This window comes from Pipistrellus hanaki (genome assembly GCF_964339955.1).
Source record: "Pipistrellus hanaki genome assembly, chromosome: 8".
Lineage (NCBI taxonomy): Eukaryota > Metazoa > Chordata > Mammalia > Chiroptera > Vespertilionidae > Pipistrellus > Pipistrellus hanaki.
In genome coordinates, this window is record NC_140510.1 from 28,333,833 (window position 1) to 28,361,798 (window position 27,966).

Genomic DNA, 27,966 nt, shown 5'->3' on the forward strand with positions numbered 1-27,966 from the left:
ACAGGTACCTGTGTTCCCAACATGAGCCACACTTAGTATCCCAACTACTTTTCATATATTATTTTATTGCAAACTTTGAAAACTCTTTTTAAAAAGAAAGTAAGTTCAGTTGAGTTTATCCGCTACAATTCTCTTATATAATTGATTCTCAACTTTTCATATATTATATTCAGAAATTATTCTATCCAGAATCTTCACCATGCTAGAAACAGAAAGCCCACATTTCCAAAGAAAAATATATGTTCACTGCGTTCTCTTACTTCTTTAATAAATCTTTATTATTCAGATTATTACAATTGTTCCTCTTTCCCTCCCCGTAGCTCCCTTCCACCCGGTTCCCACCTCACCTTCTGCCCTTACTCCCTCCCCCCACTGTCCTCATCCATAGGTATACGATTTTTGTCCAGTCTCTTCCTGCACTCCCTACCCCCCTTTCCCCCTGAGAATTATCAGTCCACTCCCTTACTATGGCTCTAATTCTGTGATATTCACCAGTTTATTCTGCTCATCATATTTTTTATTGACTTGATTTTTAGATTCACTTGTTGATAGATAGGTATTTGTTATTCATAATTTTTATCTTTACCTTTTTCTTCTTCCTCCTCTTCTTTCAGCATTTCATATAATACTGGTTTGGTGATGATGTATTCCTTTAGCTTTTTTCTTGTCTGTGAAGCTCTTTATCTGACCTTCAATTCTGAATTGATAGCTTTGCTGGGTAGAGTAATCTTGGTTGTAGGTTCTTGCTATTCATCACTTTGAATATTTCTTGCCACTCCCATCTGGCCTGCATAGTTTCTTTTGAGAAATCAGCTAACAATTATATCAGTGCTCCCTTGTAGATAACTGTTTTTCTCTTGCTGCTTTTAATATTCTCTCTTTTTTTGCTCTTGGCATTTTTATTATGTTGTGTCCTGGTGTGGCCCTCTTTGGATTCCTTTTGTTAGGGGTTCTCTGAGCTTCCTGGACTTGTAAGTCTATTTCTTTCACCAGGTGGGGGAAGTTTTCCATCATTATTTCTTCAAATAGGTTTTCAATATCTTGTTCTCTCTCTCTTCTTCTGGCACCCCCATAATTCTGATGTTGGTATGCTTGAAGTTGTCCCAGAGGTCCTTATACTGTCTTCATATTTTTGGATTCTTTTTGCTTTTTGCTTTTCCAGTTGAGTGTTTCTTGCTTCTTTGTATTTCAAATATTTGACTTGATTCTTCCAACCCTCTTGTTTGCTGTTGGATCTCTGTATATTATTTTTTATTTCAGTCAGTGTATGCTTAATTTATAGTTGGTTCTTTTTCATATATCCTCAAGGGTCTCACTAAATTTATCAGAGGTTTTTAGTAGATTCTTGAAAAACCTTATAACTGTGGTTTTGAACTCTATATCCAGTCATTTGCTTTCCTCCATTTTTTTCATTTGTGACCAATTTCTTTGTCTCCACATTTTGGCTGCTTCCCTGAGTTGATAGAGTGGCTTTGTGTGCTAGGTGTCCTGTAAAGCACAGTGGCTCAGCCTCCCCAGTTACCTGAGGTGGACACTCTTGGTGCACCCCTTTGTGGGCTGTATGCAGTCTTGTTGTAGTTAAGCCTTTCTTGTTGGTATCACTGGGAGGAACTGACCTCCAGGCCAATTGGGTGTGAGGATCAGCTGTGTCTACAATGGGAGAACTTCTGTGCTGGAGACATCTTTATGAGGCAAGACTTGCTTCAGTGGGGCTTTGGTGCTCATTGAGTCTGCCCCCTGAGTTTGTCCCTTATGGATCTGAGGAGTTGTAATCTGGATGGTCCTACTCTGACCCCTGGGTACAATGGCTCTTGGATCTCCAAGGAGATGCTAAGTTAGCCTATGCCTGAGGCTACCCAGCAGGAGCTATGGAGAGATCTGTAGATTCCACTTCTTTGTTTGGGTTTTGGAGGTGCTCAGATGAGGCCCAGCTGTGAAGCAATGCAAACTACTATGGGGCCTTGGGCCTTTTTTTGGATGTTCTGGGTCTCTCTGACTCAGCTGCAGTTTGTTAGGTAAGTTTAGATTTCAAAGGACCAGGCCATTCATATGCAAAAGCCTCTGTGCACAGCTTAGATGGGGCAGAGTCTCAGGGCGGAGCAAACAGCAATGGCTTCCTGTCAGCCCTGCCCTAAGAGGCCCCTGGATCTCAGTGTCCCTTGGCAATCACTGCAAGCACCTCTAAGAGAAAGCTGCTCTTGAGTTCTGCCCACTGCCAGACAGTCCAGTTTCTCCCCGTATGAGTCTGGGTTCCCAGAGTCTCACCTGGAACTGGAGTTCAGAGCAGTTGGAAGCTTGTGTCTCTCTCCAGGTTGAAAAAGCCAGCCACATACTTAGTTGCCCCCCGTCTCCACGGATGCTCCTCCATACCTCTGCACTTTACTTCCGCAGCCCCTCTGAGTCTCAGTGTGCTTTTCTCTTCCCTTCTAATTGTAGAATTTCCACTTATGTCCAGCCTTCCTATGGTTCTGGATGATGTCTATTTTGTCTTTCAGTTATAGTTTTGAAGTTGTTGTGTGAAGTAACAAGTTCAGATGTTTACCTATGCTGCCATCTTGATTTATCCCCTGCATTTTCTTACTTCTTGAATGCACCTTACCTGGCTTTCTGTGTACCCCCAATTAAGAATCACTATCTAAAAAAAAAAATTTATCTGATTACCTAGCAGGTAGGAGAAGTATATTTATCTTAGATGTACAAGTATCCATGTAAGTAAATATATTTCTGATTGCAAGTGAATCCAGGTGTGCTTGCCAATATGTTGTAAGTCTCAGAATGGGGATGGCCAGCGTATAGTATGAATGAGGCCACTCTCAGCCCCTGTGCCTGTAATAGACTCAGTGGCATTTTCTACGGAGCCCAGCAAGGCTCAGCATCCTTTCCCTCAAAGCACTCTAAGCAGCCACCACCAGTTGATGGGACTTGGCCTAGGAAATCAATTTTATTTGCCATCCCTGTTTTACAAGGTACAACTTTATAAAATAGTTAAACATCCTTCGGGGCTAAAAAAAACTTGAGCCTAGAATTCTGACAAGATAATGTGAAAGCTCTGTCCAGTGGTCCAGCTTGCTTTTGTTGCCTGTATTCTGTTGATCTACAAAAGGACTGAAGGGACCCCAAAGGCCAGTGAGGGAGAGTTGCACTCTGTACAAAGAGGAATTACAGTTAGAACTCAGCCCTAAGATTTAGCAGTCTAAATGTTTCATAGGAATTCTGACCTAATAAGAGAATTGCAGCCTTTTACCTGAGTTGACTGACTAACGTTTTCACAGTAATGACTGGTTAATGTCAAAGAAACGGCAGTGTAGTAGAATTGATGGGGAGTTAGGCATGATTGCAGTATCACTACATTTACCATTGTTATCGCTCCCATTATAAAAGATTCTGAACTCCATTCACTTAATTCACAAAAATGAAGACTTTTACTCTTACAGTGGAAATCTTGGGATAAAGAAGCAATTCTTTAGCTGTCCTGATGAGGTTTCAGTAAGATAACAGAAACATTTATAGGGCAACAGATTTTCTGGTAAAGATAGCAATTCATTTAAATCACCAAAGAAAATATGCCACACAGATAATAATTTTCTATTGTAACTGTGTGCCTAAAAATTTCAAATTCAACAAGAGAGTAACATCATCACTTCTATGTGGGCTGTCAATCTTGATTTTGCATATTCTAAATATTATTAGAATGGCTAATGTCATTATGAACTGATTCAGATTTTCATTCTTTCTCAACAGATAAGAGGCAAACAAACATAATGAGCAGTTAATTGAGGACCTTTGGCCAACTAAGGGAGAATAATGTGCACTTTTTAAATCAAAATTTAATGTAGAGTGGAGAATTTCTAGTGGCATAGAGGCATGGCTTCTATTTGCAAATTTCTATTTCCAGGTGCCCTCATTTCCTCCCTCCTCACCCCCCACCCCAAAATACAAAAGAACTGAGATGACTTAACAGATTTTTTTCTGTTTCTTTCACAACAGATGCAACTCCAGTAGTACCTTCACGGGCAGCAACTCCAAGATCCATAAGAAATAAGTCTCATGAAGGAATTACAAATTCTGTAATGCCTGAATGTAAGAATCCTTTCAAGTTAATGATTGGATCATCAAATGCCATGGGAAGGCTCTATGTACAAGAACTGCCTGGAAGCCAGCAACAAGAACTCCACCCTGTCTACCCCCGGCAAAGATTGGGCAGCAGTGAACATGGACAGAAATCTCCATTCCGTGGCAGCCATGGAGGCCTGCCCAGCCCAGCATCGTCAGGATCCCAGATTTATGGAGATGGCTCAATCTCTCCGAGGACTGACCCACTTGGAAGCCCTGATGTTTTCACAAGGAATAATCCTGGTTTTCATGGAGCTCCCAATTCCAGTCCTATTCACCTGAATAGGACTCCTCTCTCTCCACCTTCAGTAATGCTACACGGTTCTCCTGTACAGTCATCCTGTGCAATGGCTGGAAGGACTAATATACCTCTCTCCCCAACCTTGACTACAAAGAGTCCAGTAATGAAAAAACCAATGTGTAATTTTTCAAATAATATGGAAATACCACGAGCAATGTTCCACCACAAACTACCCCAAGGCCCACCTCCCCCTCCTCCACCTTCTTGTGCTCTTCAGAAAAAGCCATTAACATCTGAGAAAGATCCACTTGGCATTCTTGACCCTATTCCTAGTAAACCGGCGAATCAGAACCCTGTTATCATTAATCCAACTAGTTTCCATTCAAATGTCCACTCTCAGGTACCTGTGATGAATGTAAGCATGCCTCCTGCTGTTGTTCCTTTGCCAAGTAATCTCCCTTTGCCAACCGTAAAACCTGGTCACATGAATCATGGGAGTCATGTTCAAAGAGTTCAGCATTCAGCTTCAACCTCCCTGTCCCCTTCTCCAGTGACATCCCCAGTGCACATGATGGGGGCTGGAATCGGAAGGATTGAGGCATCGCCCCAAAGATCACGCTCATCTTCCACATCATCCGATCATGGAAATTTCATGATGCCACCTCTAGGACCCCAAGCCGCTTGCAGTGGTATTAAGGTTCCACCCAGGTCACCAAGGTCAACAATAGGGTCCCCACGGCCATCAATGCCATCCAGCCCTTCCACCAAGTCCGATGGACATCATCAGTACAAGGACATCCCTAACCCGTTAATTGCTGGAATGAGTAATGTACTAACTACCCCAAGCAGTGCAGCTTTTCCTGCTGCGTCTGCCGGAAGTGGTTCTGTAAAGAGTCAGCCTGGTTTGCTGGGAATGCCTTTAAATCAGATCTTGAACCAGCACAATGCTGCCTCCTTTCCAGCAAGTAGTTTACTCTCAGCAGCAGCCAAAGCACAGCTAGCAAATCAAAACAAACTTGCTAGCAACAACAGTAGCAGCAGTAGCAATTCCGGAGCTGTTGCTGGCAGTGGCAACACTGAAGGACATAGCACTTTAAACACCATGTTCCCTCCTACTGCCAACATGCTTCTCCCCACAGGTGAAGGGCAAAGTGGTCGAGCAGCACTGAGAGATAAGCTGATGTCTCAGCAGAAAGACTCGTTGCGGAAGAGAAAACAGCCTCCTACCACAGTTTTGAGTTTGCTCAGACAGTCTCAAATGGATAGTTCTCCAGTTCCTAAACCGGGACCCGACTTGCTGAGGAAGCAGAGTCAGGGTTCTTTCCCCATCAGTTCCATGTCTCAGTTACTACAGTCTATGAGTTGTCAAAGCGCTCACTTGAGTAGCAATAGTACCCCGGGTTGTGGGGCCTCAAATACTGCTTTGCCTTGCTCTGCTAACCAGCTGCATTTTACAGATCCCAGTATGAACGCCAGTGTTCTCCAGAATTCACTGACACAGAACATCCCTATCCGAGGGGAAGCCGTGCACTGCCACAACGCAAACACTAACTTTGTCCACAGTAACAGTTCAGTCCCCAACCACCACCTCGCAGGTTTGATAAATCAGATTCAGGCTAGCGGGAACTGTGGGATGCTCAGTCAGTCGGGCATGGCTTTAGGAAACTCGTTACATCCCAATCCACCTCAGTCAAGACTCTCAACGTCCTCCACTCCAGTGATACCAAACAGCATTGTTAGCAGCTATAATCAAACAAGTTCTGAAGCAGGTATGGTTTTCTTAGAAAAAAGTACCCAGAGGTACTAAGCTTTTCTACGTTTTTTAAAAATTTATACCAAAATATTTATTATGATAAGAAATGATCCTCTTTCCCCATTGTGACACTCTCATCATTTCTTTAGTATTTATAATTTTATTTACATAAGGCTAGGGATCTGTCTACTAAGGGAAAAACAACAGCCACGGGGATTCCATGTGTTTCCGTTATCTGTCGTCAATCTGTGTCATTTCGAATACCTTCAACTTTCGGTTGGTCATGTAGCCATTGAACTCTAAACTACAGAAGACATAGAAGGCAGGGCATCCTGGCTCGTGAGCCAGGTTCTTGGCTTATGTGATATAAAATCTGTGTCCCCTAGCTTTTGTTTGTATTCAGGTAAATGAAGCTCATCATGGAAAACCCCAAAAGGCGAAGATAAATGGATTTTCTGTTCTTGCTGCTGACCAGAAATAGGTGAATGGGTAGGAAGAGGTAACCAGAAGTTGTATGAAGTAGAAAGCTGTCTTCTAATGTGTTTTCTTATCCTAGTTTGCTATCATTTATTATTATTTGAGAAAATTAAAAAATGGATATTGACTACTCCCTTTTTAAAAAGGGTAATAATTTAAGTTTTCTAATAAAAAAAAAGCTTAAAAACCTGATTTCCAGAATTATTTATCTTGATATTGTTTTACAGTTTTCTTGTAGAACTAAACCATTATTTTTAGCATTGACATTAAGTTTTCGAACCCAAATTTATTGTATCTTTTCATCCACTATTAATGGAGACAAATCTATTTAAAAGCAGACACATTAGAAAGAACTGCATTTTGTGCAATAGATTCCTCCAGAAATTATTTTTTAAAATGTAAAGGAGCACTCAAGAGGGAAATTCATCGAGACATCAGAAAACTTGGCCATGAAAACATTAGAAAGAATACTCAAAACACAGCACTAATGATCTGGGAGATTTATGTGAAATGACAGGGAGAAAATAAAAGGTGGTTGTTGAGACAAAATTCAAATATGAAAATAATGGGCTTTAAAAACCAGAGTGTTTCAGAAAATGAGAAAACTGCTGAGGCTTTTAATAATAAGCTGCTGTACAGGAATGTATAGACCGTATCGTACCGCCTTGCTGGGACAGCACTGTGACCGATGTCGCTACTGATAGTTAGATCAAGTGTTTCTTCTCAGTGTCACTACCTGCACCTGCCATCCTCCACAACTCATGTCCGTGTTGTTTTGTTGTCAGTATTTAATGCAGAACTATTCATTGGCCTCTTGTGTTCAAAAGAATATGAGGCGGAGAAGATAATTGAAACCATTAGTGTCTTCTTGGTATTATTAACCTAAGGAATTTCATGAAACTATGTTTTGTGTTTAACAGGATACTTATTACAAACGGGCTTCTAGCTTTTCAATTACTCATGTTCCTTTTTAGATAATTCCACACAAATGGAAATTTAATCGTATACACTTATCAGATTAAAGTTACATGAAATAAGAAACTATTTTAAATATTTATTAAGCATACCTTCAATCATTTTTATGAGAATTGTTAGTCTTGTTGTATTATATTTTCAAATTTTGATACCCCTTACCTCAACTTACTTTGTTTCAGGTCTCAGTTCATATTGAAAAGTGTATGTATTTTATTAATGATGTATTTAAGTTTATATGTAAAGACAAACATTTATTTATATTTTTGTTTCACCTGGATGTCAAGTGTAGACTTATTTTATGTAGTCTTAAACATGTATTTTCTTATTCCTCACATCTGTGTGAAACAGTGGATCCGGATTCCCAGTGTTGGGAGTATCAAAACACACAAGTTTAAAATTGATTAATGTAAGAAAAGTGCTGGCATATAGATAGCAAAAAGGGGTAAGAATAAATGTCTAGTAATGATATGGATGTGACCATATGTAAGCTAACAGAGAGCATATGCTTGATGAAAACTTAGGTCAGTACGAATTTTTAAAATATTAAATGTAAGGAGATTAAATACTAATTAATATACATAGATTGAATATGCAGCTGATTATAAAAATTAGTAGATTTACTAATTAATATAACTATTTTTTTAAATATATTTTATTGATTTTCCACAGAGAGGAAGGGAAAAGGATAGAGAGCCAGAAACGTCAATGAGAGAGAAACATCGACCAGCTGCCTCCTGCACACCCCCTACCGGGGATGTGCCCGCAACCAAAGTACATGCCCCTGACTGGAATCGAACCTGGGACCCTTCAGTCCGCAGATCAACGCTTTATCCACTGAGCCAAACCAGTTTCGGCTAGTATAACTATTTTGATGAGCTGAACGTTGAAGAGGTCTCTAATGCAGTTTTTCTTTTTGATATATAGTGAACTGTCACTGAATGTTCTGTCACTGTAACTGCTTAGACTAAATATTTATTTACTCTGACTTTGTTCATCCATCAAATAAGCACCCAGGCTGGGCATTCATTCATAGTCAGACAGCAGATGACGGTCACAATTATCTCTGTAAGTTTCGCTGGATATTCTTAGTATACCAGTTAGATATTAGGTGAAAACACTTTTATTCTTAAAATGTTACTTATAGCTATTTATTGAGCACCTATTATGTACCAGGTGATTTACCTAGATTATTTCTGACATAGGCAGTTTTCCAAAGTATTGTCCCCATTTTCCAGATTAGTAAATTGAGTGTCAGAGAACTTAACTGTCCAAGATCATATGTAACTGAATTCAGATTTGAACTCAGGTTCATCTAATTCTATAATCCATTTTCTTCTCAGCTGCATAAGTTCTTCAACTGAAACAGTGGTTAAAATATTCTCTTCACTTTCAACATCTTAAAAAATATCCAACAGATAATGAATTGAAGCATGTTACAAGCCACATTTTTAAACTTTTGATACACTTTTAGACAAAAGTCGATTATTTTTGCCTTCTCTCTTTGGACTCTAATATTATCGTGTACAACGATTAGCATGTTTGTGTCAATGCTGGTGAATTGTGCAAAATACCAAGAGAACTAACTGCCCTTCATTTGCTAATCGAATTTGGTGACCTTTATTTTAATGAATTGGAATGGGTTTCCTAGTGGATAACATGTAATTAGACTTTTAAAGGAGGCGGCTATGCGTGTGCTAGTCTGTCATTCCCAGTGTGATACACAGTGAGGTAAGGGACTCGGGGAACATGGGCCCGCTCTGCTCCACGGTAACGGAGTCTGGACAGAGCTCACGTGGCCTCCTGCGCAATCCAGTGCCCTTTTTCCTTTTTCCAAAGCAACAGCTCAAAAATGTTGCATTGAGACATCTATTAAGACAAAAAAAATCACTTGCTTTCAAAATGCTTCATAATATTGGTAATTCATTTTCTAAATCTTCTTTTAAAGAGTTTTTCTATAATAAACAACCCAAGTACATTTTTGTTTTTTTTTTGCCTATAAGTGAATTCTATGTGACACACTCAAATATGGGAATTGGAGGCAAAGATAATTTTAAAAATCAGATTGAAGATATGAAATGCTTAGAAAACATTTTGTGAAACTTAGACTACAAGGCTTTCTTGGTTCTATTTGGAGTTTTGAAACTGCCTTTCCACTAAAGCTCTCTAAACATTTGCATTGTAAAGTTTACAGGTTTCTGTTAGCTTTTTAGATATCAGGTTTTAAGTAAGGTTAATATTTCCACATGACAGATCTAGAAACTGGCCAGTAGGAGGTGGCAAAGCAAAGCTGTGGATCTGACCACCAACCCCCAAAGTTCCTGATCTCAATGCAAATACTCAAACCCCTGAAGGCAGGCTTTGAAAGTAACTTTCAATTTATGAAGAGAGACAGGTTTCAGCATGTTTTGTGGTGGTTTGGTTTAGAGAGGAATCCAAAATCAAGTGTCCTTGACTCAAATTTCATTTCTCCAGGCCTCTGCCTCCTGCCTGCCTGCTGACCTTAGTACAGAAACACACATTCAAGAACTGGGCCTCTGCGGGGACTTGGTCCCTCAGCACCCAGCCTCCCGGGCCTCTGCGGGGACTTGGTCCCTCAGCACCCAGCCGCCCGGGCCTCTGTGGGGACTTGGTCCCTCAGCACCCAGCCGCCCGGGCCTCTGCGGGGACTTGGTCCCTCAGCACCCAGCCACCCGGGCCTCTGCGGGGACTTGGTCCCTCAGCACCCACATTACAGCCAACCCATCCTTTCCATGGCCCCGTGTTTTTTTTCCCAAATTTCCCAAGAAATGAAATGATTTAGACTACTCTGTTAACTAACTTAACTGAACTTTATCCAATATGATAAGGTCATTAAATAACAACTTTTTTACTTCAAAATACTGTTATGTTCTATTATTTTCCTCTAATAAAATAATGAAATAAACTCTTCTGAACACATGAAAATAAATTCTCTAAATGCACAGAGTATGAGTTTGTACCAAAAGAGAAGACAACATTCATTTGCCTTAACTCTTAAAGATATAAATTGACTATAACAAGAATACAAATAAACCTACAAATAAATATATGCTCATGGAGATATATATATATATATATATATATATATATATATATATATATATATTTAACTCTGGAAAAGACATCTTTTATTTCAGCACAAAATGCATTTGATTGAAACTCAGCATAACCATTGATATGACAGGTAGAAGAAAATGAAAGAGAGCCACAAAAGAACACTCTTGGTAAAAGACTGCAAAGTAATAAGCTTGTGTTATTGTTGTTGTTCTCTGTATCTATTTATCCTCAGAACATGCTAGATAGAAAATAAAAGTAAATTGTCATTTCCTACACATTACAGGTACAAAAAAGTTACGGGATAAAAATGTTCAAGGGTGATTATACTCTATAAGTTAGATTATTTCTAAACAAACTGCCCATTATACTCTCAAGATATGGGCAGTTTGTGTAGAAATAATCTTCTAATCTTACATAGACTAATGTAGAGTGAAGAATGCCAGAGGCCTTCCTAAGGCCATGACTGAACATACATTAGTTTCTATTGAAAGTATTCCCACCCAAATGTTTAAATGCCTAGATTTTATCATCATGCACAGGCTTCTAGGTTAAAAGTTGCCCTCTTGTTTTTTTAACCAAATACCAAAACTACATTAAATTCTTGATTGTTCGATGATAACTTATGTCTATTCTCTTGGTTAATTTTTTTGCAAAATGAGCCATTTCTTCTTTGTTGGAAGATATTTTTACAACAGACAATATCTTGCTGCTTAAGAAGGCTTCCTAATATCAGGTTAATATCACTTGTTTTGCTTACATATCCCAAGCTTAATGTTTCTATGTGTGCGAAAGAAGGAGCTAAAACTTTTACTTTAGATCTTGAGTCTGTGTAATCAAAGGACATAACAGAACTCGGAGTGGGGTGAGATGTTTACTAATCCAGTTATCTATTCTGTACCTTTCAAGAAATAAACTGTCTCAGTGTGTAAATTTGGAGAATTTTATTCCATTGCAGTACACTAAGCTCACTTATAAAGCCACTAGAAATTCTTCAGTCCAAGAGTGATGGCTTAAGCTACTATTTATATTTACTAAAATAAAGTGGTCTGAAAACAGTGAAGCAGCCTCTGAAAATACCCAAATTATAAGCAATGATGTTAACTTTACAAAAATTTGACTCATTAAAAATAACAATAAAAATGTTCCCATGGTGTCATCAAAATAGATATCATTTAATGCCATGTCTAAGTGGTACTAGATAAATCAAATTATTATTAAGTTCTTATCTTCCAGGAACTTGTGTCAGACAACATTAATGCCAGCCAAGCAAAGAGGAGAGGAAACGTTCTTTCCTAAGAATTATATTTTTTGCAAATGCAAAGTGACAACTCACCTTTCCACAGATTAAAATGGAGTTAGATGACAGAATTCTGATGGAGTAGCTGAAATACTCCTGGGGTGGAGCTAGTCCAGAGAAGTTTGGAAATCTATCCAAGACCCACAGGTACAGGTCTAAGGGAGTATTTATCACGGACACCCTGAGCGGGCCCCGGCGCTGCCCACGCCATGCCCATGCCACAGGGCCGCCTCTCGCACTGCAGCCTGATAGATGTGCTTCCCCGAGCACTGCTCCACAGAGCATCCACACAGAGCTGAGCATCTCCGAGGCCTGATCTGAACCCAGTGTTTGTCAAACTCCTGCTTTTTTACTTTTCCCCACAGTAAAAAACTAATTTGCCTTACAATCCACCGGAGATATATCTTCAATGTATAACAAATAAAATTTTCCTGGAAAAAAAAACACACTTATTACATGTCATGCACTCTTATATATTCTTTTTTATCCTATTTCGTTTATTTCTTTTAAAAATCGTGATTCACTGAAATGATCACCCGCTAACAGAACTTGACCCATCACTCAAATGTTAACAGAAGCAGTTTCCACAAAATAATACCCTAGTTATGCAGTGTGCTCCTTTCTATTGATTTATGGATGGGGCATACTAAATTTATTTTGCAGCCCCAAATTGGCCTAAACACTGTCTCAGACTATTCATGGGATAATAAATCAGCAAATATTTATTGAGCACCTAGTATGTGCTAAACACTATTTTAGCACTACACATAGCATAGTATGCAATGAAAGGGTACAAATTAGCTGTATTAATCTAGAAACACCCCATTAAAATAAGGAAATAAAACTGCCAATTGGAATATTGACGCATTTTGAATGTTACTCTAGCATATTCATACACTAGAAATGCTACCAAGCAGGAGACTGACGTTCCTTCCTTCCCCCTCTCTGAAGTGCTTTTGTTTTGGGGTCCACCTCTCCCTTCTCTGTGGAGAACAAATAGACACTAAATGCTTCTAACTTATGATGGTTCAACTTGATTTTTTGACTTTGCAATGATGCAAAAGCAATATGTGTTCAGTAGAAAGTGTGCTTTGAATTTTGACCTTTTCCTCATATGCAGTATGGTGCTCGCTCTGTGATACGGAGCAGCTAGCAGCAGGGAGCCCCGGCTTTCAGGCATCCACAAGGGTAAACAACCAGAACTCTGCAGTGTACTGTGTTGCCAGGATTTTTTTGATACTGCATTCAATAAGTTATGTGAGGTATTTAACACTATTGTAAAATGGGCTCTGTATGAGGGCACCTAGTATAATTTTGCCCAACTATGAGCTAATGTAAGTGTTCTGAGCAGATTTTAGTAAGCTGGGCTAGGCAGTGATATTCAGTAGGTTGAGTATTAAATGCATTTTGATCTGTGATATTTTCAACTTCCCATGGGTTTATTGGGATGTACTTGTAACCCCATTGTAGTCGAGGAACATTGTCAGTCCCTAGGATTCCCTGCCTACTTCTGCTACAGGAGTGCTAGGAATTTCCATCACAAACCATAAGCATAGAGTGATACATTTTTGTAAATACTTATTACCGTGACATTACTAAGGCTTGGGGAAAATAATGTCTTGTTGGAAGATAGAGACTTCTCATAGAGTTATTGTTAACTCAATCATTTAAATACAGACGAGAAAATTGTACTATTTCCATTATATGGAAAGATGGATTATATTTATTGACTCACGAGGGCATGATATCTTCTCTCGTCTCTAGAAACATTCATTTTGAATAGTGATTGCCATTGAAGGTATGTAGTTGTAGTACATTTGCCAAATGATAAAGGTTAAATGGTGAAGGAGTTTCTTCTGTATGACTCATTTCTTGAATTTTATGGACAAAAACCAACATTTGGGCATATTAATTTAGAAAGCGTTTTCTAACATGAAATACTATTTATTCAAAATTGGAGATTAAGATGGTATGATGACATTTTAAAAACAACTTATTGGTCTATTTGGTGTGAGCTTAACTAATGCTCTATTCTGTACACATACAAAGTCATGTACGATATTCATACTTACATTGCGGATGAATCACAAGAATTCTCACTTCAGATTACACAGTGTTTTACAAAGTATCATACTTTAAAAAGATATTAGATATTTTAAGAATGTGTAATAAATAACTTCCAAATGCAGTGGGTATTTAATTTTAAAGCGTGCCTTTAGCATTTATGTAAAACATTTTTTGTCCTCGTTCAATAGAAACTTATCTGGCCACTGGGTAAAGCTAGAAATAAAACTACTGGTCCACAATGTGTTAAGATTCAGCCTTTAAAAATTTTAGCATAATATGAACAATGACTTTTCTCAAAGAATATTGGTGTCACAGAAGATAAATCTAAAGAAGTAGACAGTACCTTTGTTTTGAAAAGCATTTTTAATGAGGCAAATAAAACTCAAGAATGAAAATTAGTAATAGGAAAATAGCCTTAAAAATTTCTTCGAAAAATTTTGTTGATGCTATTTCTGTATACACACAGAGAGAGAAACTATATGTGTGTGCAAAGCGTACTATTTATATTTGGAAATCAACCCAACTGGGCAAGTCCTTTCCTCATTATGCTAAACTCACCTTTTGATTGGGAATCAAGGCACGTGATCTCACACCAGGAAGGTTTATTTGGGTAGCTTTATATGTCTTCTCTCTTCTTCAGAAGCAACAAAGACAAAGAGAAAAACTATGCCAGTCCATGGTACTGCTGGCTGGTATGAAATAATCTCTTTTTCCAATTAAAGGACCTCTCCGACTTATTTTTTCCAGGCTCCCAGCTGCCTTTTGATTATTTAACTGCTAACTGGTTAATGAATAGTTTGCTTTTTCAAAAACTCTCTTAACTGTTCATTTTATTAGATTAAGCATGAAACATCTTGGCTGCAAACTAAGTAAAGGTGGATAGCCATAGCCGGACAGGCAGGAAAGAAGGGAGGAAGAGGAAAGAAAAGAGTAAAAAGAAAAAGACAAGGAAATGGGAAAAGGGAAGAAGAAAACCATTGTTTTTCCAAATGCTTCAACAGACAAGGATTTTATGCAGAGCTGTGATGTAGGTTCACCAGAGAGTGCCTATTCAAGATTACCTAAAGGGTTCAGAAATAAGCAACCTCCAATTTATCTCCAGCTATAAAAATCCAGGATCCTCTGAATGACCCCAACCCTTAGTGAGCGACCTTAGGAACTGAGTACTTGGTGAGGACTCTTCCTCTCTAGGGAGACTTTAACTCCCTAGACCACCCGGGAGCCTTCTAAAGTACCTTGGCATCTTCCAGCCACCTCCTTTCCAACATCTCATCTCCTGGCATCGGGAGAGTCCGGTTATTACTTTCTCCACCAATGGGTGGTATTCTCTCTCTTTCTCCACATACACACATGCCACACACACACACACACACACACATCCATCAAATGCAAGTGATCTGATTTCTAGAAAATCAGTGCAAGTTTTCTGAACCTCTTAAGAGATTAATTCAAGCAAGAAACATTTTCTGAATGCCAACCTTGTGTGAGACGGTTAGGTCTTGGAATGCAGAAGAAAATAGGAAGTGGTCCTTGCCTTTAATGGTTTAGAAAGATTATTTCAAATTTCATTACCTGTTGTCTAAGGCACATGTTTAACTGTGGGTGGCAGGGCCAGTGTGTCTGGGAAAGCAGCATATAATATTTTCAGTCATATTTATTTGCTCGAAGATATGTAAGAATCCATTACTCTCCATGCATTTTATTACCTCCTTGTCTTGTTTTTTAATTACTTTCCTTTTACTTAGAAGCCCTTTCTCTCCTTTTCCACTCTCAAATCCCAGATCAAATATTACCACTTGCTTAGTTTTCCCTGACACCTTCAGTTTTACAATTGCCTTCCTGTTATATACCTATTACAGCTCTTAGCCATTACAGTTACACTGGCTATATGAAAAGAACATTAGTTCCTGGTTCATAATAAGCTCTCAACAATGTGTCTTTGAAAGAAGAAACAGAGAGACAGGGAGGTTTATGTGCTCAAGATTGCTGAACTGAGTTCCTGCAGGAAAGGGCAGGGTGTTTTGTGGTTTTTATGCCTGGTTTTTGTTTCTGTATAATCATTTCTATCTTTCTGTTCAGAAGAGGATACCTGTTTGTTTGCACTTATTGGCTGAAAATTGAAGAAAGTAAAAAAAAAAAAAAAATGGCCTTTCATCCGCATATTACTCTTGAGAAAGTTGTTCTCTTCACCATCATCTTGTTTATAATGTGAAAATACATCCAAAGTAACTACATTTCTATATTGTCATTCTTCAATAATATTTAGATGGAGACTTTTAGAATAATGTCCCCAAAGGGCTACTTTCTTGAATCTTAAATATAAATGTTTCTCTTGGAAAACAAAGATTAAAAAGAATAACCTCTACGGAAATCCTTCTTCTACAAAGCTTTGTCACATGCTGGGAATATTTTTAAAATGTGCTCTGAATGGTGATCTGTACATTTAAATAAGTCATTATTATTTAGCAAATAGGGGAGAAGACCTTGGAAAGTGATTACCAATAAATAAGAGATTTTAGATGCAAATAAAGCACAGTACCGATTTATGGAAATAGAAGCAAGATTTAAGAGGCAATGAAATGTTTAAGATATTGATTGTTTTATTTACAAATCTGAATTAATATTTAAAGAATTGTATGCCACATGCCTATTTCAGCATTTGATATGCTCAGTCCCCATTCTTTGTGAACATACTCATTATTTTATGATAATATTTTATAAATATTTATATACTTTTAAAGAGTGGGCATTTTAAAATCTTATTCTAAATGAAACACTGAGAGCTTAAAAAAAAAAAGCAGACATGACAGCTGGGAAAAATTGCAAAGCTTTGCTATAGGGACATTCTATAAGGAGTGTTGGATATGCTGATGTGTTGGATATACTAACTCCTATTGCCACATCACCACTGTTAACTACATATACTAATGCCAGTAGTAATGATGACAATAACTCATTTTATTTTGTATAGATTTTTACATATCACAAGCCTTTCATGTTCCTATTTTTGATTCTCATAACAATCATGCCAATGATGGAATTTTTTCCTAAGAAAAAATTCAAAGATAGGAAAGTATATGTATTAAGATGTTCATCCCTTTGTTATACATAATAATGAAAAAATCAAAATGCCAAAATGTATCAGAATGTTTTACATAAGATGCTCAATCTATATGTTACATGGTTTAAAATATTAATACAAAGTCTATATTATCATAAAGGAAAAATTATTGTGTTATTTCGCTAGAAACAGATGATAAAATAGTATTTGTGCCATTATAACTATGGAAATATTTTTATGTGTTTGGACAAGGTCTCCATGGTTACTTGGTCAAATGTAAAATGTCTTATGATGGCATAGTACAGCAGTAAATTTTTGAACTATTTTAGGTTTTCAATGACAGTGGTATTGTTTATTATACTATATAAATGTTTATGTTTTAATAAGAAATTAAATGCATATGCTTGTAATAATAAATTTTGCCAAATGCATGTATCACATAAAACAATGCATCTCCTTAGGGAAAAACCTTTTATGAAAAAATTATTACAGGTTGCTTTTCAACAGATGTGATTCTCACTCTCCTTACCCACCCCATGTGCATCGGGATCTCCAGGGGTGATTTGAAAAAATGCTTCTGCTCAGGCTGAGTGTGCCCCAGAGATGGGTTTTGAACTGGTCTGGAATAGGGCCCAAGGCATTGCTTTTTCTTTTCCTTTCTTTTCTTTTTTCTCTTTTCTTTTCTTTTCTTTTTTCTTCCTTTCTCTCCTCTCCTCTCCTCTCCTCTCCTCTCCTCTCCTCTCCTCTCCTCTCCTCTCCGCTTTTCTTTTCTTTTCTTTTCAAGTTATTCAGGTAATTCTATCGTGCAGCTTGGATTGAAAACAAGCAACCAAATTTTATATTTTTAAATATTAAATTTCCTGAATTTTCATCTCTTGGATAAGACTTTCAAGACTAAAAATGCTATTTGAGTGAAGACTTGTCTGACTTAAGGAATAATGAGTGCAAAGTACCTGTATGCTATCAAAGATTTAAAAAATAATAAAATGTAATGTTAGTAAGAATGAGCACTACCATGCACTGTTTATAGAAATGGAAATTGAATGTATATTGATTAACTTTGCTGGAGGGCAGTTTGACAGGAAGTATTCAAAGCTTTAAATATATGTAAACTCTTCTGTTCCTGGAATTCCACTTTCAAGACTTTATCTTTAGAAAGTAATTTAGTATATTGACAAAGATGAATTAAAACTTTTAGTGCTGCTTGCCATGTAAAAAATTGTAAACAATCAAAATATCACAGCTGTATGTTGATTAAATTGTGGTATATCCATACATGATATTAGTAAAATAATTCTGTAGTTAAAAGAGTTAACATGGAAAGATAGTTACAATATGTTGATAAATGAAAAAAGTACTGACAGTATGATACCATTTTTGTTAAAATATGTAGCACATGTATATATATGAATATATATATACATGTATATATGTATACATATGTGTGTATACAAATACAGATGGGTAAAGTCCAAAAAACTATACATTAATATATTAAAATAGTTATAAGCATTTTTTATTTTGTTTTATACGCTCATGCATATTCTACTTTGTTTTTTTACTATAATAAAAGCAAGAACCAGTATTACAAATAAACAAACTTTTTTAAAAGGAAAACTATTTTTTTTTTAAATGAAGGCTTGTTGCTTCTATCTAACCCAAGCGAATTAACTGCTACAGAAATTCCCCCATCTTCACTCTGTCCAGCTGTGAAAAACAAGCTATTTCTTAGTAACCTAAACTTCTCCAACAAATTTACTTTTCAAAGGAAACTTGTGTCATTAACAGGTGAGGTATCATCTCTGGTCACAGTTTCTCTGGTTAAAATCCCTAAAGGTGACAGCTAATGAATCAGCTGAAATGCATCTTCAATGCGTTGTCATGGGGTTGCCTTCCTTCACACCCACCAGTAACCGTGGCCTTTCTGTTCTGTGTTGTGTCCATCCCAGGCGGCTCGGGACCCTCCTCCTCCATCGCCATCGCCGGCGCCAGCCACCCGGCCATCACCAAGACCACCTCTGTCCTGCAGGACGGCGTCATCGTCACCACGGCGGCCGGCGCCCCGCTGCAGGGCCCGCTGCCCGTGCCCAGCGACTTCCCCTTCGCCGGCCAGGAGCACGCACTGCCTTTTCCACCCAACAGCACTTCCAACAACCATCCTCCACACCCCCTGAACCCCAGCCTCCTCAGCCCTCTGCCTCTCTCTTTGCCAGTGAACCAGCAGCATCTCCTAAGCCAGAACCTATTCCATATCCTCCAGCCTTCGGCGGGAGAAGGCAAGTCTGAGACCAACCTCCACCCCTTAGGTCTCCTCACCCCCAATGTAAGCGCTGCTCTAGCTCTCCTCTCCGGGGACGATGGGCAGGGCCTGCAGCCCGTCCACCTCCAGCTCCTAGCGGCCCTGCTTCAGAACCAAGCCCACGCGGCTGCCGTGCTCCCCCTGCCACCTTTCAACCTGACCATCTCAGATCTCCTTCCGCAGCCACACACCCCTGTGCCCTCCTTAGCACAGATGGCAGCCCCGCCAGACCACTTGCCAAGCAATCAGTCAGACAGCGGACGGGCTGAGGCCCTTTTAACCAGCCCCCCGGGGAACCCTGTGCCCAGCTTTGCAGGCAGTGACGCTCCTTCCAACCCCCTGCTCCTCCCAGCTGTCCCTGGGGCCTCGGGATTAATGGCCTTGAACCCCCAGCTGCTGGGAGGTGTCCTGAACTCGGCATCAGCCCACACCGCTAACCATCCAGAGGTTTCCATAGCAACCTCCTCCCAGGCCACCACTACCACAACCACTGCATCATCAGCAGTGGCAGCACTGACTGTCTCAACACTTGGTGGGACAGCAGTGGTGTCAATGGCAGAAACATTGCTGAATATATCTAATAGTGCTGGGAACACACCTGGTCCAGCTAAACTCAACAGTAACTCTGTGGTGCCACAGCTACTTAACCCTCTACTGGGGACAAGTCTGCTTGGTAAGTTCAAATTTTTTTTTCACAAATTTTTTTTTTTACAAACGAAACGTTTTTCTAATTCTAATTTCTCATTTTTAAAGACTCCATTTTGTCACACTATTTTTTAAAAAATGTTTTTGTTCTGTCACAGCTTGCTTCAGGAACTAAATATAATAACACCCACACACCACCATCGTTATACAAACATGAAAATGACTTTTTTCTTCTCGCCTATCCTAGCAAATACTAAATGCCAATTTAATCTGCTTTCTCTTATCTTCTAATTCTGATGCCACCTAACGCTAACCTACCCGTCGTCCTCTTAAGCCAAGTAGAGTCTTATTATTCAAATAATAAGGCACAGGTGCATCTTAAAAATAACTTTTACTTGGATTTTAGTTGGTGTGGCATCACAGGGTTAGTATGAGCAGCTGCACCGTGGATGGAAACAGTCTCAGGAAGTGTTTTTTGTTTTTCAGATGACCCCTCAATAAACAGAATTAAAAACATTCAAAGTTAAAAATGTATCCAAGTTCAAGGAAATAGCCCCAATAGCTATTGCTAGATTTCCTCAGACAGTATTATTCTTTAAAAGTTTTGTGACTTAAAAACAAAATCCTTCATGTAAATTATAAGGTCACAAAAATGTTAGAAAATAACATTTAGATAATAACAATTTCAAAAATATAAGATAATATAAAGTACAGAGATGGTTTCCATAAAATCTGGAAGCATCGGCAAATATACTTGATATTATCAAGGGCATGTTCAATGTATGCAAAAAAATATATATGTTTCCAGACCTATGGGCACCATTATAATATAATTTAATTAGTTCTATTTGTCATTGAACTCAATGCAGTTAAGTAATCTAAAAAAGCACACTAGATTTATATATTTCAAGTTACAGAATAATTCCTATGACATCATCTTCAAAATAACTTCAGTGTAATTTCAAAACAAGTCTATTTTGAATTTTGAATATAAATTTAGTTATTAGCTAATCCTATCTAATTACATAATATTTTTTCAATGATTATGACAATGATTTCTTTTTGTATTGTTCACTTTCTTTACAATTTTAATTTTAGGTGACCAACCCTTTACTTAAAAACATGATGATTGTGACTAGAAAACTAAACTTTGTAAACAAGGCCTGATCAGATCCACTTATTTTAATCATCTGATCAAATTCTTATGATTGCTAGAACAGGTTAGGGCTAATTTCTACCTTGAATTGTAGGTGCTTTAATAAAAAATAGTTTCAAGGAATTTTTAACACTGAAGCTCAATGTAAGGACTGGCTAAAGGATAGAGAAAGACTCATCTCTCATGACCTAAAACCAAAAAACTAATTATGAGAAATAAAATTAAATAGTAAAATACTCTTTCCTTACCACTTAGTGAGACTTTGAGGAGAAAAAGAAAAAAAAAATATTTATCATGTAAGTCTAGTTTTTAGTTTTTGTTTCGGGAATCGTTGGGTACAAAGACAGGCAAAGAATCACATTGACTTAACATTTTATGTTTTCCAAACTATAGGTGACATGTCCTCAATAAACAATACTTTGAATAATCATCAACTGACTCATCTACAGTCGCTGTTAAACAACAATCAGATGTTTCCTCCAAATCAGCAGCAGCAGCAGATTCTCCAGGGGTACCCGAGCCTCCAGGCATTCCCAGGACAGCCCACAGTGCCCTGCCCAGCTAACAATAACCCTATGGCTTGTCTGTTTCAGAACTTTCAGGTACTCTCCTTCCCTGGGTTACTTTAGTAGAAACCAATGTCTACGTTTTTTTAAAAACACTAATTTGGGCAGAGACAGAAGAAGGAAGTGACTAGTATATGCCCTTCCACCTCTATTACTGTCATTTCTCTATCATGAATATTGTTAAACATCCTAGTCTTTGGGTGAAGGTTATTTTATTTTGTCTGAAGCATCTCACTGGTCCTCTTAGAGCTATTAGTAAAAGCTGATCTTGGTACCCTCTTATACCCTTTTGAGGGTTTAATCCCTTTGCTCTCATGATTAAAATCCATATCCTTAACATGCCTGCCTTGCCTGCCTCACTCTCAGCCCCAGCTCTCTCTACTCTCTTCCTGGCTTCAGCCACTTGGTCTTCTTCTTAGTTAGATAAACTGAATAACTTCCTGATGGATTTAGGAGCTAGATGGAAAGAGTAACACTAAGTAAGTATAAGGTGAAAAATAGGATGTTTTTATAATTTGGGGGTAGGAAAGGCTCTTTTAGAAGACACAAAACAAAGTAGTAAAAAAAAAGTAACAAAATTGAATACATAAACCTTTAAAATCTGTATGATTAAGTGTATTGTAAACAAAGTGAAAGACAGTGATAACCTGGAAGAAAATTTTGCATAACTATAGAAAATATAAATTATTAATAAACATGAAAAGAATAATCAGTTATATAATGATAACATGCTGACAGTGGTGTGGGATAATGATATATATTGTTATAAATCATATATATTGTTGGTCTGATTAGATGCTGATACAGTCCTTTTGGAGAGTAACTTTGATTTATCAGATTTTTAAATACACATGACCTTTGACACAGAAATTTAACTTCTATGTGTCTGTGTTAAAGAAGTCTTTGATGTGAACAAAAAGGCACAATTCAAATGTTCATTACAATTGCTTAAACATCCATCAGTAGGGACATGGTTAAATATAGTATGGTAGATCCATCTATCTAGTTTAAAAAATTAGCTAGACTTGCCCAGCTGGTGTGGCTCAGTGGTTGAGCAGTGACCTATGAACCAGAAAGTCACATTTCGATTCCTAGTCACAGTTCAATTCCTGCTCAGGTTGCAGGCTCAGTCCCCAGTGTGTAGCATGCAGAAGGCAGCCAATCAATGCTTCTCTCTCATCATTGATGTTTCTCTCTCTCTCCCTCTCCGTCTCTCTTTGAAATCAATAAAAATATATTTTAAAAAATTAATTAGACTTATATAATCTGATATGTTAAGGTCCACAAGATTGCAAGACTCCAATACTATAGCATTGCAGAAGAAAAGTAAAATACAATACCATTTATATGAAAGGTAGAAAGAAGGAAAGGAGGGAGGAAAGAAGAAAGATTAGATATCTACCTACACACTTGAATGTATTAAAAATATGTGTCTGCAAGGATGCTCTCCAGCACTGATTACTATAGTACTTCTTTTTTTTCTTTAATATATTTTTATTGATTTTTCACAGAGAGGAAAGGAGAGGGACAGAAAGTCAGAAACATCGATGAGAGAGAAACATCGATCAGCCGCCTTCTACACACCCCCTACCAGGGATGTGCCCGCAACCAGAGTACATGCCCTTGACCGGAATCGAACCCGGGTCCCTTGAGTCCACAGGCTGACGCTCTATCCACTGAGCCAAACCGGTTTCGGCATGATTACTATAGTACTTCTAAGAAAGGAAATTGGATTGCAGTAGGATAGCAAAGTACAGATTTGGGTGGGGCATAATGATAAAGAAAACTTTTGCCTTTTTGGACAATGTAAAAGTATTCATTTACATTTTAAGTAATAAAATACTTTAGAAAGGAAGAGGAAGTGTTCAACCATGTCACGGAGAAAACAAGCGGGTGAAGCTTGCAGAGAAGCCATTAGATTCAGCAGTGAGCGCGTCACCAAGGACTTGATGGGATGCAGTTTGGATGGAGTAGTGGGAGCATGAGCCAGATTGCAGTGGATGAAAGGATGAAAACGGTTGGGAATTAAAGAGTGTAGATGAAAAACTTTTTAAAAAAAACAAAAACTGAGCGATAAAGAGCATACGACAAACAGGGTAATGTCCCAAGGCAGGCATAGGTTGATTGCAAACTTTGTAATTTGAAAGCCATGCACATAGTTGTATGCTAAAGAAAAGAAACCAAAAAGAAGAAGAGATGATAATTACCAGAAGGAAAGGGTATGGGTTGGGAGATTAGAAGAGGATAGATAAAGGGGGAATAGATGACTTGGAGTGGTGAATACACAATACAATATACAGATGGTGTATTTTAGAATGGTACATATGAAACATAAGTAATTTTATTAACCATTAAATTTATTTTTTTTAATGTGGAAAAGAGAACATAAAGAGGATAAGGGATAATAGGTAAGGCAAGATCCCTGAGGAGGGAGTAGGATCCAAAGCACAAGTGGAGAACTTGCTCTCAGAGAGCAGAAGGGGCCCCTCTGACCCTGGGAAGCAGGACAGGATTTGGGATAAAGTTGCACAGAAGTATGTGCCGCCAGAAGCCAGGGAGGAGCAGAGTATAAGAATTGTGAGAATTCTTAGCCTATGAACTCCATTTTCTGTGTGAAGTAAGGCCATCTACTAAGAATGATTCCAGAGACAGTACAGCAGCCAGCTTGTGGAAGTGGGTGAAATCTGAATAGTGGTGAAGCATCACAGACTCAGCACCCTCGCTATAGCTAGATGAGGCAGTTGAATTGATTCAGGACTGGGATTTTGTCTGGTAGGTGTAGACCCGAGGAAAGTGGCAAGAGAGTCATTGATGTGCTGGTGCTCCCAGGTTCTGGTTTAGTTGGGAAGGATGGGAAGACCGGAAGGGAGTGATCCAGGGGGTGGGGGTGACATCCCAAGTATCAAAGATCTGGAGCAGCGATTCTTAGATGGGGTTGGTGAAGTTAGAGTGACCTCAGTGACTTTCCCAAACTGCACCCATCCTTCTTGTCCTAAGCATTAATATTCTTCCCTGTGGCATTCCCTCCCTTCACCTCTTCCCAACTGAGAATCACTTCTATAAGGAGCCATTGTCACTGGTGACAGCACAGGGGTATCACTCAGCTGATGCCTGGTAAGGTTGAAAATTAGACTTTAAAATTTTAGTGGTGTATTAGAAATACCTTGTTGTGAAGAAGAGTGTGTGTGTTTTTGTTTTGTTTTGTTTTGTTTTATCTTCTGTTGTATTTCACTTAGTTCAGTAGAAATCATTTTCAAAATCTGGTTCCCTTTGTAATTTGAACAGTGTTGGTGACTGGCTCGCTTCTCTCTTTGAATCCCAATTTGCAAAACCTATAATGATACTAAATACTTGAAGTCATCATCTGAAAACGTATTTGTCCAGTAGCCTCAACTTTAATTTTTCTAGAGGATGTTTAGTAATAATGATTAAAAATAAATCTGTTGAATTATTTTAACCAAAGAAAGAGTACCCAAATATAATCAAAACATAAGCTTTTCTATACAGAGTAACTTTTTAATTTCATTTTTGAGTCATTTTTCTTCCCCATTATATGTATTTGTCTTCTGGTAGATCTTTGAGGTCTTTAAATTTACTTATCTCTCTCTTACTGCTTCCTGTTCTATTTCTTTAAGGTGAGAATGCAGGAAGATGCAGCTCTCCTAAACAAAAGAATAAGCACTCAGCCGGGGCTCACAGCACTTCCTGAGAATCCGAACACTACACTTCCACCTTTCCAAGATACAGCTTGTGAGCTACAACCGAGGATTGACCCATCTCTTGGTCAGCAGGTGAAGGATGGCCTCGTTGTGGGGGGCCAAGGTGATGCTTCCGTAGATGCCATCTATAAGGCCGTTGTTGATGCGGCCAGCAAAGGAATGCAGGTTGTCATCACCACAGCAGTCAACAGTACAACTCAGATCAGCCCCATTCCAGCTCTGAGTGCCATGAGTGCCTTCACTGCTTCAATTGGTGACCCGTTAAGTCTCCCCAGTGCTGTCAGTGCAGTCATTCATGGACGGAACATGGGCAGTGTCGATCACGATGGTAGGCTGAGGAATGCAAGAGGGCCTCGGCTGCCCAGAAATCCGGACCATGGGAAAAACTCACACGAGGGAGATGGGTTTGAATATTTCAAGTCAGCAAGTTGCCACACATCCAAAAAACAGTGGGATGGGGAGCAGAGCCCTGGAGGGGACCGGAACAGGTGGAAGTGCGAGGAGTTTTTAGATCATCCAGGCCATATTCACAGTAGTCCTTGTCACGAAAGGCCCAACAATGTCTCTACACTGCCATTTCTGCCTGGGGAACAGCACCCAATACTGTTACCACCAAGAAACTGTCAGGGGGATAAAATTCTGGAGGAGAATTTCAGGTATAATAACTACAAAAGAACTATGATGAGTTTCAAGGAGAGACTAGAGAACACTGTGGAGAGATGTGCACACATCAACGGGAACAGACCTCGGCAGGGTCGTGGCTTCGGGGAGCTGCTGAGCACCACAAAGCAAGACCTGGTCCTGGGGGAGCAGTCACCAAGCTCCTCCAATAGCTTGGAAGGTTCTCTGGTCAAAGACTACATCCATTACAATGGAGACTTCAATGCCAAAAGCATGAACGGGTGTGTGCCTAGCCCTTCAGACGCTAAAAGCATTAGTAGCGAAGAGGACCTTCGGAATCCAGACTCCCCCTCTTCAAACGAGCTGATACATTATAGGCCAAGGACGTTCAATGTTGGCGACTTGGTCTGGGGCCAAATCAAAGGACTGACTTCCTGGCCTGGAAAATTAGTAAGAGAAGACGACGTCCACAATTTATGCCAACAAAGCCCTGAGGACAGGAAGGTATACCAATATTTATCCATTGTCCAATACTAGCCTTTATTCAGATATCAGTTATTATTTGTTGTTATTATCACTTTGGATTCTTTGGATTTGAAATTAGGATTCTTCATGACTCATTGGGGTTTCACAAACTTCTGGAGCATAAGGTGAAGAGGGGAAGGTTAGTGGTACCGAAATGTCCCATCGCCAAGGGGTGAGTTGTAAAGCATCTGTAGAGTCCACCAAGGCTCAGAGTGGTTCTAGCCCAGGCACCAGATGGCCAGAATTTAACTCTGCCTTTCTTGCCTGCATTTGTCCTAATTCTTCATCCTTCATGCAGAAGATGAAGGCAAGTGGCAGTGAGTAGGGCAAAGTCTGGTAGCCACTGGAGTCCAGGAGTGTGGCAGAGGGAAGAGTCCTTCCATGCCGCAGGAAGTGCCAGGGGGCAGCATCCCCTCCGTGTGCTTACACGTGACCCTTGGAGCCTGTGAGAGGGTAAAATCAGGGTGGGTTGCAGCCATTTCTGGAAGCAGCAGGTAATATCTGAAGTCAGAATGGTGTCTCCTTTCAGGAAAAGTCCTGGGCCTCTATAGCATATGGAAATGTTTAGCCCCGTAATCTGGTTCTACTTAACACAATCTGATCGTATAAATTAAAGGAAAACCTCTCCGTGAAACTACCATTCAATTTAGAAGAAATTAGTAGGGGTCTTCTGGGCTTCCCCCACCCCTGCCCCACCGTTGGTGGAAGTGACTCAATAGGCAAGAAATAGGCAAGTATATAAAGTAGATAGAAAAATCTACATCTGACCAGGAGGAGATAATAATGTATGCTTCTCACATATAGTGAAGAAACATAATTTTTCATCTCCTTGGGAAATAGAAATTACTCTTCCAGGTATAGGTATTATTCTGTTAAAGAGCATATTGTATAAAGCTTTGTCAACTCTGCGCAAACCTTCACTGGCACTTAGGTTTAATGGCAGGAAACCTAAAGGCATTTTTGCCAGCACAATAAAAGGATTGTCTTTCTGCAAATGACCGGGAGGTCCCGAAACCCGTTGCTTATACGCCTAATATATACTTGTCAGGATACACTTTGGCCATAATGTTTCTGTGTTTGATAAGAAAATGAATTCCATACTCCTAGTCACAAAACATTTTGCTCTCTAATCTCTCCGAGAACAGACAAACAATCGTTAGGTTGATAAACCTAAATGTTTTTGACAGTTTATTCCAAAATAATTAGAAACAGCAAAATTGGGCTCTTATGATACAAATGGAACTGCTGCAAATACTAGATGTAGACATTGAACTGTTTTAGAATGTCTGTGCACATGAAACCCAGCCTCTTTTAAGGTGAGATTTTACCAAAGCTTCAGGAAAGGAAGGATGATGGCTTCCCTTTCCCGGAAACCT

At 38.9% G+C, this 27,966-nt stretch overlaps 1 protein-coding gene across 5 annotated transcripts in view; it reads left to right on the plus strand.

Annotated features, from left to right (window-relative positions):
- Positions 1 to 27,966, plus strand: part of MBD5 (methyl-CpG binding domain protein 5) — a 348,517-nt gene that overhangs the window by 296,354 nt on the left and 24,197 nt on the right. For 4 of the 5 annotated variants that reach the window (XR_014795804.1, XM_084893024.1, XM_084893023.1 and 1 more), the window contains 4 exons: positions 3,988 to 6,123; positions 19,009 to 20,031; positions 21,553 to 21,761; positions 25,361 to 26,569. Coding sequence is in view for 4 of the 5 variants with exons in the window: in XM_084893024.1 (XP_084749150.1) it covers positions 3,988 to 6,123; positions 19,009 to 20,031; positions 21,553 to 21,761; positions 25,361 to 26,569 (4,577 nt within the window). In the remaining variant the exon portion in view is untranslated. The remainder of the gene's footprint in view (positions 1 to 3,987; positions 6,124 to 19,008; positions 20,032 to 21,552; positions 21,762 to 25,360; positions 26,570 to 27,966) is intronic. The other variant, XM_084893026.1, reaches the window with a different exon arrangement.